Source organism: Callospermophilus lateralis, chromosome 1, assembly GCF_048772815.1.
Source record: "Callospermophilus lateralis isolate mCalLat2 chromosome 1, mCalLat2.hap1, whole genome shotgun sequence".
NCBI lineage: Eukaryota > Metazoa > Chordata > Mammalia > Rodentia > Sciuridae > Callospermophilus > Callospermophilus lateralis.
The window spans coordinates 5,613,724-5,627,813 of NC_135305.1; the positions used below are offsets into that span (position 1 = coordinate 5,613,724).

The following is a 14,090-nucleotide window of genomic DNA, read 5'->3' on the forward strand; positions in this document are numbered from 1 at the left end:
TATTCATACTTAAAATTCTTCTCTGTTCTGATTCACCACATAAGTAGTGCTTGGTAGCCGTACATGACTAGTGGCTATTTAGAGAAAGCATTTTGAGAAATATGAAAACATCAGTTACCAAATTCTGGATGAAATTAGAAGAAATACTGGATAAATTCAAGATAAGCTAAGAATGTTGTTACAATCTCACTGTGTTTAAGGAGTGAGCTGAAATATTCTACTTTGTCCATTGGCTCATTTCAAGCCAGACCACTTCTGGACCATTTGTTGTACAATAAGTGTCTGCCTGAGTTACTGATACACATTCCAGGCACACAAGCCAGCATAGGGTCTTTTCTGAATCCGAGAGGTCGACACAGAAAAGAGAGCCTTTATCTCAAGCATTGGGAATTTGTTATCAAAGGGCAAACCACAGAGGATTTTTTCCTTTGCAAGTAGTTTAGTGTTGAAGTTTAGTGTTTTATGTCCTACCTTTTATATGTAAAATTTCCATTGCTATTTAGTGAGAATCCTGATGCTTATTTTCTTCTGAGATATTTTGGATATATCTCTAATGTGTATTCCTGATTACAGGAATAGTAACAAATTATTCTGGTGCTTGTTCATAGAATAAGATTCTTTTTGTTTTCTGATCCCTCCCAACCGCCTTTTCATACACAGGATTTTACAAAGATGAGGAAAAATTAGACAGTAGGACAAGGAAATTAGGGGGATCAATAACATGCAAATTTGTCCTAGTGAACCAGTTGTATTTAATTTAAGCATTTATGAAGACTTTAATATATCATTTTTCAGTATTTTTATAGGTAAATCTTAATTAGGACTTTTAAAAAGTGGTCCTACTACCTGCAGCAATACCGTGGGGAGGGGTTGATATGCGGGGGCTTTTGTTCTTGAACAGTTTCATCCCAGTGTGTGAGAACAGTCTCTAGATGCTGTGAGGCTGAAGAAAGAGGATGACAGATCCAGAACTATGGAGTACAGTTACTAGATTTTTAGAAAAATGTGGTCCTGGCTGGCTGTAGATCAGGTAGATCCCAGCCATTTGAATCAGAGGCAGGAGGCTTACAGAAAGGGCAGAATAGAAATGAGGACTTTTTCATACCTGGAATATACCTGCATAACATCATAGATAATCAGGCACATTGCTGGGGCTGGAGATGCCAGGGTCTGGTGGCAAAGCTCCATGGAACACTCTAATGGTTTGTTTATTCATAGTGTGTTGGAAACTGCAGGGAAAGCAGCCTCATTACTCAGGGGCAGTCTTGGTGGTTCCCATTCAAGTTGGCTTTAGGCAAGTAAAGCTGAATCTGTACAGCTTTTACAGCTTCATTTTAATGCTGGGAGCAGTGAGATTTGCTTGTAATTCCCGCAACTTGGGTGGCCAAGGCAGGAGGATTGCAAGTTCAAGGCCTGTCTCAGCAACTTAGTGAGACCCTGTCTCAAGAACCAAGCAACAAACAAACAAAATAGAAGTGCTGGGGATGAGGATGTAGCTCTGTGGTAGAGTCCCCCTGGGTTCAGTCTCTAGTATCACCAAATACCCCCACTCTCAATTAAATCATCATTGTAATGGCCCCACCCTAGACCAGTTCAAACACAGACTCTGAGGTTGTCTTTGACCTTAACCTGGGATGGAAGTGGAATCCTGATTTAGAGAAATGTACTGCTTTTTGTTGTTTTACTGGATTTTCACCCCAATGCGTGAAATATGATACCATAAGAAACTCTTTTAAAAAGTGGAGGAAAATCGGAAGTTTTTTTTCTTTTTTGAGCATTATAATTGTATATAGCCGAATGGTTCATCCCAACAAAATCCTTTATGCATGAAATTCTCTTTCAGTTCATAAGCATGCCCGGCGCCCCCCCCCCCCTTCTCTTCTCTACAGATCAGGAAGGAAATTTTTAAAAATGATAATATCAAATCATATTGGTTTATATTTCAGCTTCTATTCCATTTGTCTCATTTCACAATTGTATTTATCCGTTCATTTGGAAATTCTGAGACAATAGTAAGCCACATAGCTGCGATCTATATCAGACCTCACATGTACTGATTGCTTTCGTGAAGTTTCTGAAAAACTTATTGTAAACATTCTATGAATTTTTAAATGATTTACAGTAAAAATTTTAAGAAAATTTTATAAAATGAATCAAAGGTAATATATTTTTATAACTTTTAGTCAAATTCTAAGAATTCTTTATTTTTGAACTTTACTTTCTGCCATTTCTTCTTGTTAATATCTATTATATATGGAAAGCTTAGGAATTTGCATAAGTTCTGATATTACATACTATGAGGTGTTCTCATAAAGAAGGTGAAATTTCTTTAATGTAATAAGTTTCTAAAGGTAGTACTTCAGCAGATCATAACTACTTTCCCGTTTGTGAACTATTTTTTATTTTTCATGAATTTATGTAATCTTCTTATGTATCAGAGTGTTAATAACATACTTGGGTACTGCAATAGCATTTTAGGTGAACTGTTTCAAATTAATGTATCAGTTTCATCATCTATTTCTATGAGAAAAAAACAGGACCCCAGAAAGATGAACTATAGGGGATTATAGTTTTGTTAACAATTGCAAGTAAGCAGCTTATTTAATAGTAGTAGACATTGTTTCTAGTTTGTAAATACACATTCCTTAGCAAAGAAGTATGTAGTAGGTTTTTGCTTTGTTTGTGTTTTTGTTGTGAAGAACTGGGAGTTGAATGAACCTAGGGTGCTCTACCACTGAGCTACCTTCCCAACCCTTTTTATTTTTTATTTTGGGACAGGATCTTGCTAAGTTTCCGAGGCTGGCCTGGGACTTGAGATCCTCTTGCCTCAACCTCCTGAGTTGTTGGGACTATAGGCGTACACCACTGTGCCCGGCTAGAACTGAAGTTTTTTGAGGTTTATTTTTGTTTTTAAAATTAAAACTAGATTGTAAATCATACTGTCTGAGTGAGGAGAGATTCAGTTCTGGGTAAGTTGTTTCATATTCAGATTTTAAATGAAATAAGTGTATTTCAATCTAATTTTCAATTAAAAGATTGAATTTTAAAACATGGCCTTTATAACATGACATTATATTTTTCTGAAAAGGAAAATTTCCCTGGATAGTTTTAATTGTCCATTCTTGGATACCTAAAAGGGTAAATACCTTGTTTGTAAATACACATACCTTAGCAAAGAAGTATGTAGTAGGTTTTTGCTTTGTTTTGAGTTTTTGTTTGAAGAACTAGGAGTTGAATGAACCCAGGGTGCTCTACCTCTGAGCTACCTTCCCAATCCTGTTGGATACATTATCCTAGGACCTATTATGGATTCCTTAGTGAACAGACATACCTTCCCTGGGGAACATGTCAGCTGCTTCATGGCTGAGACTGGTGATTTCCCCATGTATTCTGGTTTAAATACAATGCTATATTTTTAAAAAGTAACTTTTTAGAAATGTTCATTTACATCAAAATTTCCAAAAATTTTACTAACAGTTGATACTTGGAAAGATTAATACATCCAGCTGAAAATTTTCATAGCTCATTTATTAGATTCAAACCCTTATGCTCTCAGTATTGTCTATGTGATGCTTAGGCAGTTACTTTGTGAAACGGTGCCTTAATTTCTTCATCTATAGAAGGACAGCATGTGGTTTTCTTTGGAATTTAATGTTGATACACATAAAGCACTTGGCATGATTAAATACTCGTAATTCTTGAATTGCTGAATAATGCAGATAATAATTGTGAGAATGGATACTTAAGAAGGGTATAATTGTGTATCATACGCAGCTCTGGAGTGGTAGTCCTTAAATCAAACGGATTGATGAATGACTGTGCTGGAATTCACTAGTGAAAACAACTCCTGTCCTTGACTGTGTAACATGCTTGTAACAGTAAATATGATTTGTAGGCTTCCCAAATTCAAAGCCCCATAATGGTTGTGTATGTTTTTAGAGTTTCTAAATAGCCCATCACATGCAGGATGGGTGATACATTCTGTACTAGAGGATACCACAGGATAACTGAGAAAGCAGAGGGAGCTGAGGAAACCCCTGCAGGTTTGTAGGCTTCTGGAGGTGTGAAGACTGAGCCTTTGCCACTCAGACCTTGTGACCTGGGGGGTGTACTCTCTGGCTCTACCTTAAATCAAAACATTTATTCTAAAAAGATTCCATGCTTGCTAAAGTCCAATAAGCACTTGTCCAAACCATTAGGAAGCCATTGATTTAAACATTAAAAAAGTCCAGTCCTTTGGAGTGTAAAACTAAAGACATTCTTGTGCCCTAAGAGGTATATCTAAAGCCATTGCTGAAACCATTGCTAGTACTGACCACATTTATATTCTGAAATAATTGAAGGCCAAGGCTGATGGCTATTTTCATACTTTTATAGTGTCATAAAATTAAGATCAGATGTGATTTCTCATTCTGTTTAATACTGAACTCAGTATTTGAGACTTTTTTATGTTAAAAAAATATATATGACAAACTTATGTTTTTTTTCACTGTTATCTCCTTTTCTTCTCTACCTTTTTATTTGTTTTTACTTTCTCTCAGTTTCGCTGGGTGTTGTTTTGTTTTGGTTTTTTTTTTTTTTCTATTTTTCTTTCTTTTTTTTATTGGTTGTTCAAAACATTACAAAACTCTTGACATATCATATTTCATACATTAGATTCAAGTGTTTTATAATCGTGTTGGTTTTGCAGAGAATGTTGGGATGGGGAGGTAATGGTGCAGACCGGACTTAAAGGTGTGAAGTTGCCCATAAGGCACCAGATTGCCTCTGGCTGCTCCTAAAACTGAAGGTGGTCTTGGACTTTAGTAGTGACATTGATTACATTTAACAACCAGCAGTAGAATTTGACTTTTAATAGAGAGTTGGTCATATCTGCCATTATCTTGATTTCTACCCCATAGACTTGTGATTCCTACGTACTTACTTGGTCGGTAAATTTACCTGCGCTATTGGCCACAAGGAGAAAGAAGGTTAATGCTAACTTTGAATAATTTTTGAGGTTAAATACTTATTCTTCAGAACTAATTCAGTCTCTGCCAGATGGTATTTTAAAAAATTTTTAGGGGGCTGGGGATGTGGCTCAAGCGGTAGTGCGTTCACCTGGCATGCATGCGGCCCGGGTTCGATCCTCAACACCACATACAAACAAAGATGTTGTGTCCGCCGAAAACTAAAAAATAAATATTAAAAATTCTCTCTCTCTCTCTCACTCTCTCTTTAAAAAATAAAAAAATAAAAAATTTTTAGGATTTGTAGTAAAATTGATTCCATTTAGGTCTCTATAATTTATAATCTCCTGATTATTACCTTCTGGAGTAACATATTTTGTTTCATTTTCCCAGATGTGTAACACCTATGAAAACTCATATAATATATATCTTATTCATTTTATCATAGCAGTTACAATAATATACATAAACTCTATAATTTCTGACCTATTTTAATGTTCCCGTGTCAATCTTATTGACATATTTGCAGAATTGAACTTGGGATATAAAGGTTAATCATATTAACCCTTTGGTAGTTTAAGAGCATATATATAGTACCTTGGGATAGATTGCCTTTTTTTTTTTTTTTTTTTTTTTTAATGTGCAAGGAAATCCAAAACAAAGGAGATTTGTCCATAGGATGAGGATGAGGGTGGTTTGTATTCCAAGTGAATTGAGGAGCAGTCAGAGGGCTCAAGATACAATTGGTAGGATTAGTGTATTTTATAGTATAGTACATTGTTTACTGATGAACTAATTCATATATACATTCATGCAAAAAAAGACAATAGATTCTCAGAAGGAAAAAAAAAGTGTTGAATAGCTGCTGAACAGAGAACTTAGCAGAGAACAAAAACAGCATGGCTTCTTCTCCAGACTGGTCAGGGTGAGTGCTGTGGAGCAGGGCCAGGACAGGGTGCCGCTATGCCACTGCAGAGCACATATGGTGCAGATGGGGCCGACCTTTTTGAATGGTTGTGCAAGTTCTTTTTGATCAAAGCTGAGATATGAGGGATAATTTATAACTAAAGTTTGATAATTACAACTGTATTTCGGTTTTAAGGTTTAAAGAATATTTTAGGTGATTTCTTCTTTGTCAAAATATGTATATATAATCATAATTTTCTTTAGTTCCTATAAAATTGCACATAATCTGTCTTCCAATGTCTTATGATAATATACTTATTAAAATTCATAGTGTAATTACCCAAGCTTTTATTATATAAATTCTTTATAGCAGTTGAGTAGTTTCCTAGTTATCACCAAAATGGCATCCAGACATTCTTGATCTATAAAGCCCTTCATCTGGTTTATCCATGTTATATGAAATGTAAATGCTTTTGGAAATGAAATATAGTTTTGCATAAAAGCTAACTTTTAAATTGTGATGAATAATACATAATCACCAGAAAATTCTTATTCATGAAAAAAATCAATATTATTTTTATCTTAGAGTATGACTTTTTATTATGTATCTTGAGAATGGTCTACAGACATCACACTAAAAGATACACCAAAAGAAATTTGAGATGAGCACTCATATCCTCCTAGAAAAGCCAGTGGAAATATTGAGAGAAGTAAAGTTAATTATCTCTTGCCCCAGCTTTCTGTGCAACTAAATAATGTTATAAGCAGTGAGACACCCCAGTTGGTGATGCCACAGATGTGGTGAGGGAAGTAGCTGATGGCTTATTGCAGTGCTGAGGAAGGCCTGCTGGACTGGCAGTGCTCAGTGCCTGACCTGCAGGAGGAGGAGCAGGAGCAGAAGTCGAAGCAGCCATGGAGAGCTGGAGTAGCAAAGGGTTCTGAGTCTGTTGGGCCATGATTGGGAAGAGCTAGGCATGTTTAAAGGACAGCAAGGAAGCCAGGGTAGCTAGGTTGGTTTACCAGCAGGGAGATTTGTCCATAGGATGAGGATGAGGGTGGTTTGTATTCCAGTGCACTGAGGAGCAGTCAGAGGGCTCAAGATACAATAGTGATGTGCTGGAGGAGACTTATGTTTTTGGAAACTTCCTCTGGCTACTGGGGGCAGATGGACCAGGGACAAAGAACTGGAGGAGACCTCAGTAGGCAGGAAGTATAAAACCTAGTGGGTGGTTGCATGGAGTGGGGTAAGAGGGTGGGAGCCAGCATGAGGCTGCTGGCAGTGGCAGAGCAGGGCATAGACCTGAGACAAAGCTCAGAGGTTCTGGTATTGGTGATGACTGGATTGAAGGGGTGGTGGGAAGAGGATGATACTGTTACCACTGTTGACCAGTCCTTGCTTCCCCAATGTTGAAGAATAACACCAGAGAGCACACCGAGGCAAGGTCAGAGTAGAAATTAGAAGTTTATTAAAGGACAGCAGAAAAGACTTTTCCCAGAGGAAGAAGGGGACCCAAGAGGTGGAATCCATGGAAGTGCAGTTGTCTCCCCTTTTTATAGTTTTGGTGATGGAATGTAAGGGGGGAAGGGTTGGAGCACCAGTGGGCCAAACAAGTAATCTGGGCAGGAAGGACTTCATTATCACTTCTTTGGGATGGGCTATCTCCAAATCTGTGGGGGGCTGTTTCCTGGGTTCCATTAACATTTCTTTGGGGTGGACTTTGGCCTAGGGCCTTTCCAGGACTTTATTAACATTCCATGAGTTGTTCTGCATTCCAGGAATCATTATCTGCATGGCCTCCATTTTAGATTTCACTAAATATGATATTAGACCCGATTTACCTAACTACGCTGACTACCTAATTTTAATTCTGGCTTCAATACTGTTTAAAATTTGTGCTTCATCCCTGGGAAGCTCTAGCACTTCAGGAGTCAGGTGGAGGAAGAATATGCATATGAGATGGAGAAAGATCAGCAGGGTGGGCAGTACCTGTGAATGGGCTGCTACAACAAAATGCAGCAGAGCTGTGTGCAGATGTCAGCGCTTGATTAAAATAAGAATAGAAAGGACTTTTGCTGCATAGTGATTACCTGAGTCTCTGAACAAGCACCTTAGGGAAGGCAATGGAGACACAGTTGAAGGTTCATCCAAGGTGGTTCTCATGTTGTGATTGTGTCTCTGGTAAGCTGAGTGTGGAAAAAGCTGGGTTAGAGACTGGATGGTCTGGGAAAAAACCCAGAATATGACTGAAGACCAAACAGTAGTTTGTGCTGGAGATAATGTGTTGAATGGGCTTAAAATGGTTGTGGCTATAGTTTATGAATTAAAAATGAAACCAGTCTCTCCCTCCTATGTTTTTTTTTTTTCCTTCAAAACACTGTTATTTCATTAACCATCTTTCTTCCTAATTCATGTGTCATTTTTATGTAATTAATGGTATTCTTATTTATTTGGTTTGGTAATCTAGAAACCTGGTAAGTACTGTGAACAATGTCTTTAGTTTTGGTTATTATTAAAGTTAATAGCACATATCATTGAATTACCAAACACAAGATAAGTTCTTAGTTGTTTTGATTTTTCTTTTTTCCCTCTTTGAAAGTTACTTTCCTGGAGAAAATTTAAACATTTTTCTTTATGCTCTTTATCATCTTCATCAGATTAATTTTAGATTATTGATGAATGTTGCTTACTTGGAAGTATAATGCCTTAGTTTTTTGTGTTTTTTTAACCTGTTTTTTTTTTTTTTTAAAGACTATTTCCCATGTAGTTTATTAGGTACTTTAGGCATTTTAATTTGCAAATTTAGGACAATTTGCTTGAATATTTCCTTACTTTTCATAAAATTTTGTCCCTATTTATAAGATATTCATGCTATTAAATAAAAAATAAAAATTTACAACTAATGACCATTGAAGGAAGTGTTACTAAACACTAAGATTTTGTTATTTGCATTTCAAGGTTACATACTAATGTTTCATGGTTTAAAGTGTATACGTTTATTGATCACTCATGTTTCTGATTGCATTTTTTGGCCTACTGGTTTGGTTATAATAGGATATCACATTCTTTGATGTCAGCAGTTTGACATTTTCAGCACAGTTATACTTGACAGAAGAAAATATCCCCAAATAGTTCTTCTATTAATTCTTCATGTGATTGACTTTTTTGTGTGCTATTATTGTAGCTTATGAGTCACTGTTGGTGTCATATAAACCTCGATTTTTAATGTCATTATAGTGAAGTTTCAACCAGAATAAAATATTTAATGTAAATTATAGCTGCAAACATAAAAGTATGAAGTCACTGTGATAAGTTTATTTTCCCTATCTTGAAGCAATATGTCCTAAATTTCCATACGTTTGCATTTGTTTTTGCTGTTCTAAGATTCCTTAGTTGCTGGCTTTGATCTTTTATGTTGCTAAGTTTTATACATCTATTTTCTCACCTGCCATATCCTAGGGGGCTTGGAGTACCCATAATACAGTGAGCCCACCTTCCTGGTCCCCAGACATTTCAGAAGGTCGGGAAATTTTTAAACCCAGGCAGCTTCCTGGCAGTGCCATTTGGAGCATCAAAGTGGTAAATAAAATTGCATTTACATTCATGTATCATTTCTTTCTGGTTTGTTTTGTCCTATTGGATGTTAAGAATCAAACCTGTCTTTTCTAGATTTAGCTTTCAGAGCCACTTTTTAAATTTTAAAATTTCTAAAGTAAAGAAATAATATGCTTTCATTGTAAGATCTAGAATACGAGAGTTAATTGTAGTTCTACAAGTGTAATTTTTAGTGACTCTGTTTATGGTTGACTCCTTTAGTTACTAGGCAGTGTTTCTGTAAGGGGAAGTCCTTGTCACACAGGTCACTCTATAATCAAGGACTCGTTTCTTCATGACATCATAACATTTCTGTTCCTTAGAAAAGAACAGAGGGAAAAGCTCCATTAATCTATTATGTATTAAGGGAGGAGAAGTACCAGAATTGCATCAGATTTCATTGTGTTAACCTCAAAATCATAGAGCTTTTTTCCATGCCATTGGTGGATGATTCTTCTAGTCCTTGAAGTAAGTTAATGATACATTTTGAAGGGAAAACATCAATTTGAAACAATATCAGTCATCTCAAAACTTGAAATATAATTGGGTAGAGAATATAATTTTTTTTCATGTTCTATATTTTATATAAATTTGGAATAAGTCTTTAATATTTAGACTAATGAAGGATTTCAGTGATTGTAGATTGTACTTTATTTTCTATCATGATCAGAACTGTTTTTTAACTTACCCAGATAATGGAAAGTATTTAAGTATGAATATTTGTTTTGAGCATGTAAAAGATGATTAGTTTGACAGTTTTACAGCAGATGCTGCCAGTTTTTGTATACTTTCTTATCTGCATTATTTGACATTAGGGAAAATAAACTCAGAGATGACTGTTGCCCTGGTTTTTAATTAGTGCCTTTTAACTTCAGAAGAAATCTTCTATACTACTTTTACAAAAAATTGTCCAATCCAACCTCTTCCTGTCCATCCCTTTTCAAAGAAGCTGATGGACCTTTGTCTCAGAGGACCTAGGGGAGACAGAATAAGAAAAGACAAGGAGAGACAATTTGAAACCTGGAAGGCAGTTCTATTAATTAAAATCAAAGGGGAAAACAACCTTCCTTGCCTTTGTTCATGTGTGTGTGTGTGTGTGTGTGTGTAACCATCAGTTTTTTCTACTAAATGAGAAATGAGTTCAGCACATCTGCCAAGTGACATCAGTTGAAGAGGTATTATTTAATTCATTAGGGGAAAACATCAAAAAGAATTTTTCTGATTATTTTAACAATTTTAAGTATACATAATATATGTATTTGTATAAATGCCATTTTTCCCCCAGGAACAATACATAAGTCTGAGAATAAACAAGGTGGGGGGGACCCCAAACTCTGGTACTTACATTTTTAAAATACTAGGGAATTTAACATGTTTTCCCATAGGAACTTTTTCATGTGTTGAGTAAAATGTCCAATAAGTAATTCTCATTTTAAGTTTATTTAAAGCAAAACTTTAACCCTTTTTTCAGTTTTCCCATAATCTTTAAATAATTTTCCCCCTTAATACTATGGTAAAATGAAGCTGACATGTTCACTTCATAGGATAGCTATGAATAATCTAGGAAATTGACTTAATTTTGACAGTAAGAATACAGTTTTACACTAGCAATAATGAACTTTCATGCAAAGTAGCAGTGCAGAATACTAGTTAAAAAATAGGGACTGGAGCCAGATTTTCTCCTTAGATCTCATTACATTTATCTCTAAAGTGGGGTTAATAAAACAAGCATCTCCTCTGTGGGTTCATTGAGAGTAAAAAGTGCTTGGATCAGAACATAGTAACTACTCCATAAACACTAGATATTATTATTATCCCTGAGAGACCAGTTATCCAGAGTCTTTCTTCTACCTATTTTTCATTGAATATGAATGTTGTACATCAAAAAAACTGGATGAGGTGTGGCTCTGCTAGCAATGCAGAATGTAGGAACAGGAGATGAAAAAGTAATGCCAAGGCCTGTTGAGGGAGAACATGCACACACAGAAAAGGCACAACCTTTGATTTCTAAGATTATATCAATATTTTATACTTAAGTTTTAAGTTGTGGAATACATAAAGGGAACATAGACTTATCTTTTATTATGTGTCGTCTAATCAGAATAAAAGAGAGGCAAGTATCTGTGTAACATTGAATTTAATGTTGTATCTCACATTTGGATCTAAACATTTCTTTGGGCTCTTCCAGAGTGTTGACTTACCCTCATCTGTTATGTAGGGCCGGGGCTCTGGATTCCCAGGCAAGCGGAGGCCTCGCGGTGCAGGCCTGTCAGGACGAGGTGGCAGAGGCAGGTCCAAATTAAAAGGTGGACTCGGAGCTGTTGTTCTACCTGGGGTGAGACTTATTTTATTTATTTTTGCTATGGTCTTTAAATGTCAATTAATGATAATCTCATTTGTAGCAAGTTATTTCTATCCTAAGAGTCACATAAACAGGCTGACTTCTTGAAATTTTACTGTATCTCTACTTTTTTTTCTTGTTGTTTTGAATCTCAGGTTAGCTTTTCTTTTATGTTATTTTTCTCATTCTTGTTGACTCTTTCTATGCCAACCTTCCCCTAAGAACCAATATGGAATATCTTTGCTCTTTTATTTTATTTTTTTTAAATCAAACAACACATTATATTCTTAGAGCTCTGAAAAGTTTATTAGTTTGGCATTTTGAGTTTTTGATTGGTGTTGCTCTCATGTTATAATAAGGCTTATAGAAGAAACTATAATTTTTGCAGATCAGTATGGATTCTAAACAGTTTTCTTTGGCATATTTTAGGATTGATAAATATTTACCCATTGGCACTTCATGAAATTTTCTATAAATGCATATTAAAATGTGTTTGATAAATATTGGCTAATATTTAATGTAGTAAATTTACTATTTCACTGAAATACTGTTTTAAAAATTCTAAATGTGATTTTTGGTACAAGAAAGGTGAAATTATTCAATTTTATAGTTGCACAAGAAGAAAGAAAACTTGGATTCTGGTCCTTCTTTAAAAGATGCAAATTAAAAAAAACAGGCTTATTGATGTATACTTGATATAAGGCTACAAATATGATATATAACTTTGCAAGTGTTGCCGTGTATATACCCTGGAAAACCATAATACAATCAAAACAGTGAATGCATTTATTCTCCAAAGTTTCTGTAGGACCCTCTGCCTCACTTACGCTTTATACCAGTCTTTGTCCCCGAACAGTGGTTTATCTAATTTCCCTCATATGAGTAAGTTTTTGTTTTCTAGAATTATAGATAAGTGAAATCATGTAGAACATATTCTTTCTAGTCTAATTTATTTTATTGAGCATAACTATCTTGAGGTTCATCCAGGCCGTTGCATTTGTGAGCAGTTCCTGTTCTCCTTTGAAGGTCTTGTAGAATTCGGCTGAGAATCTATCTGGTCCTGGGCTTTTCTTGATTGGTAGGCTTTTGGTGGCATCTTCTATTTCATTGCTTGAAATCAATCTGTTTAAATTATGTATGTCCTGATTCAGTTTGGGTAGATCATATGTCCCTAGAAATTTGTTGATGTCATCAAGATTTTCTATTTTATTGGAGCATAACTTTTCAAAACAGCTTCTAATTATCTTTGATATTATAGTACTGCCCATTATATTTCCTTTTACATCACGTATTTTTTTTTAGAGAGAGAGAGAAAATTTTTTTAATATTTATTTTTAAGTTTTTGGTGGACACAACATCTTTATTTCATTTTTATGTGGTGCTGAGGATCGAACCCAGCTCCCCGCACATGCCAGGCGAGCATGCTTCCGCTTGAGCCACATCCCCTGCCCAACATCACGTATTTTAGTAACTTGAGTTTTCTTTATATACTGTAGCTAGGGGTTTATCAACTTAATTTTTTCAAAGAAGCCAACTTTTTGTTTTGTCAGTTTTTTGAATTGTTTCTTTCATTTAATTTCAGCTCTCATTTTAATTATTTCCTGTTAACTGCTGCTTTTGATGTTGATTTGTTCCTCTTTTTTCTAGGGCTTAGAGATGTTAATATTAGGTCATTTATTCATTGACTTTTTAATCTTTTAATGAATGAGCTCAATATAATGAACTTTCCTCTCAGTATTGCCTGTATAGCATCCCAGTGATTTTAATATGTTGTATTGGGATTCTCATTTACATCAAAGTATTTTTTCTTTCTTTTTTTTTTTTTTTTTTTTTTTTTGTGGTGTATTGCTGGGCTTGAACCCAGGGCCTTATGCATGTGAGACCAGCACTCTACCAACTGAGCCCCTTATTTTTTATTTCATCCTTGATTTCTTCTGCTATCCCATTCATCATTCAGTAGTGTATTATTTAGTCTCCAGGTGTTTGAGTATCTTCTATTTTTTACTTTATAGTTGGGTTTCTAATTTTATTCCCTTATGATCTGATAGAATGTAAGTTATTTTCTATATTTTTTGTATATGCTAATTATTGCTTTCTTACAAAAGATATGGTCTATTTTAGAGAAGGATCTGTGTGCTGCTGAGAAGAAAGTGTGTTCACTCGTTAATGGATGAAGTATTCTGTCTTTTAAGTCTAAATCATTGATTGTATTATTTAGTTCTATAGTTTCTTTATTTAGTTTTTGTTTGGAGAATCTATCCAGTGGTGAGAGCAGTGTGTTAAAGTCATCCAGTATTATTGT

General features: G+C 35.2%; 1 protein-coding gene across 14 annotated transcripts in view; it reads left to right on the forward strand.

The window, feature by feature from the left end:
* Positions 1-14,090, forward strand: part of Kmt2c (lysine methyltransferase 2C) — a 266,290-nt gene that overhangs the window by 159,930 nt on the left and 92,270 nt on the right. For all 14 annotated transcript variants that reach the window (XM_076831496.2, XM_076831532.2, XM_076831540.2 and 11 more), the window contains 2 exons: positions 9,313-9,432; positions 11,666-11,782. In XM_076831496.2, the coding sequence (XP_076687611.2) occupies positions 9,313-9,432; positions 11,666-11,782 (237 nt within the window). The remainder of the gene's footprint in view (positions 1-9,312; positions 9,433-11,665; positions 11,783-14,090) is intronic.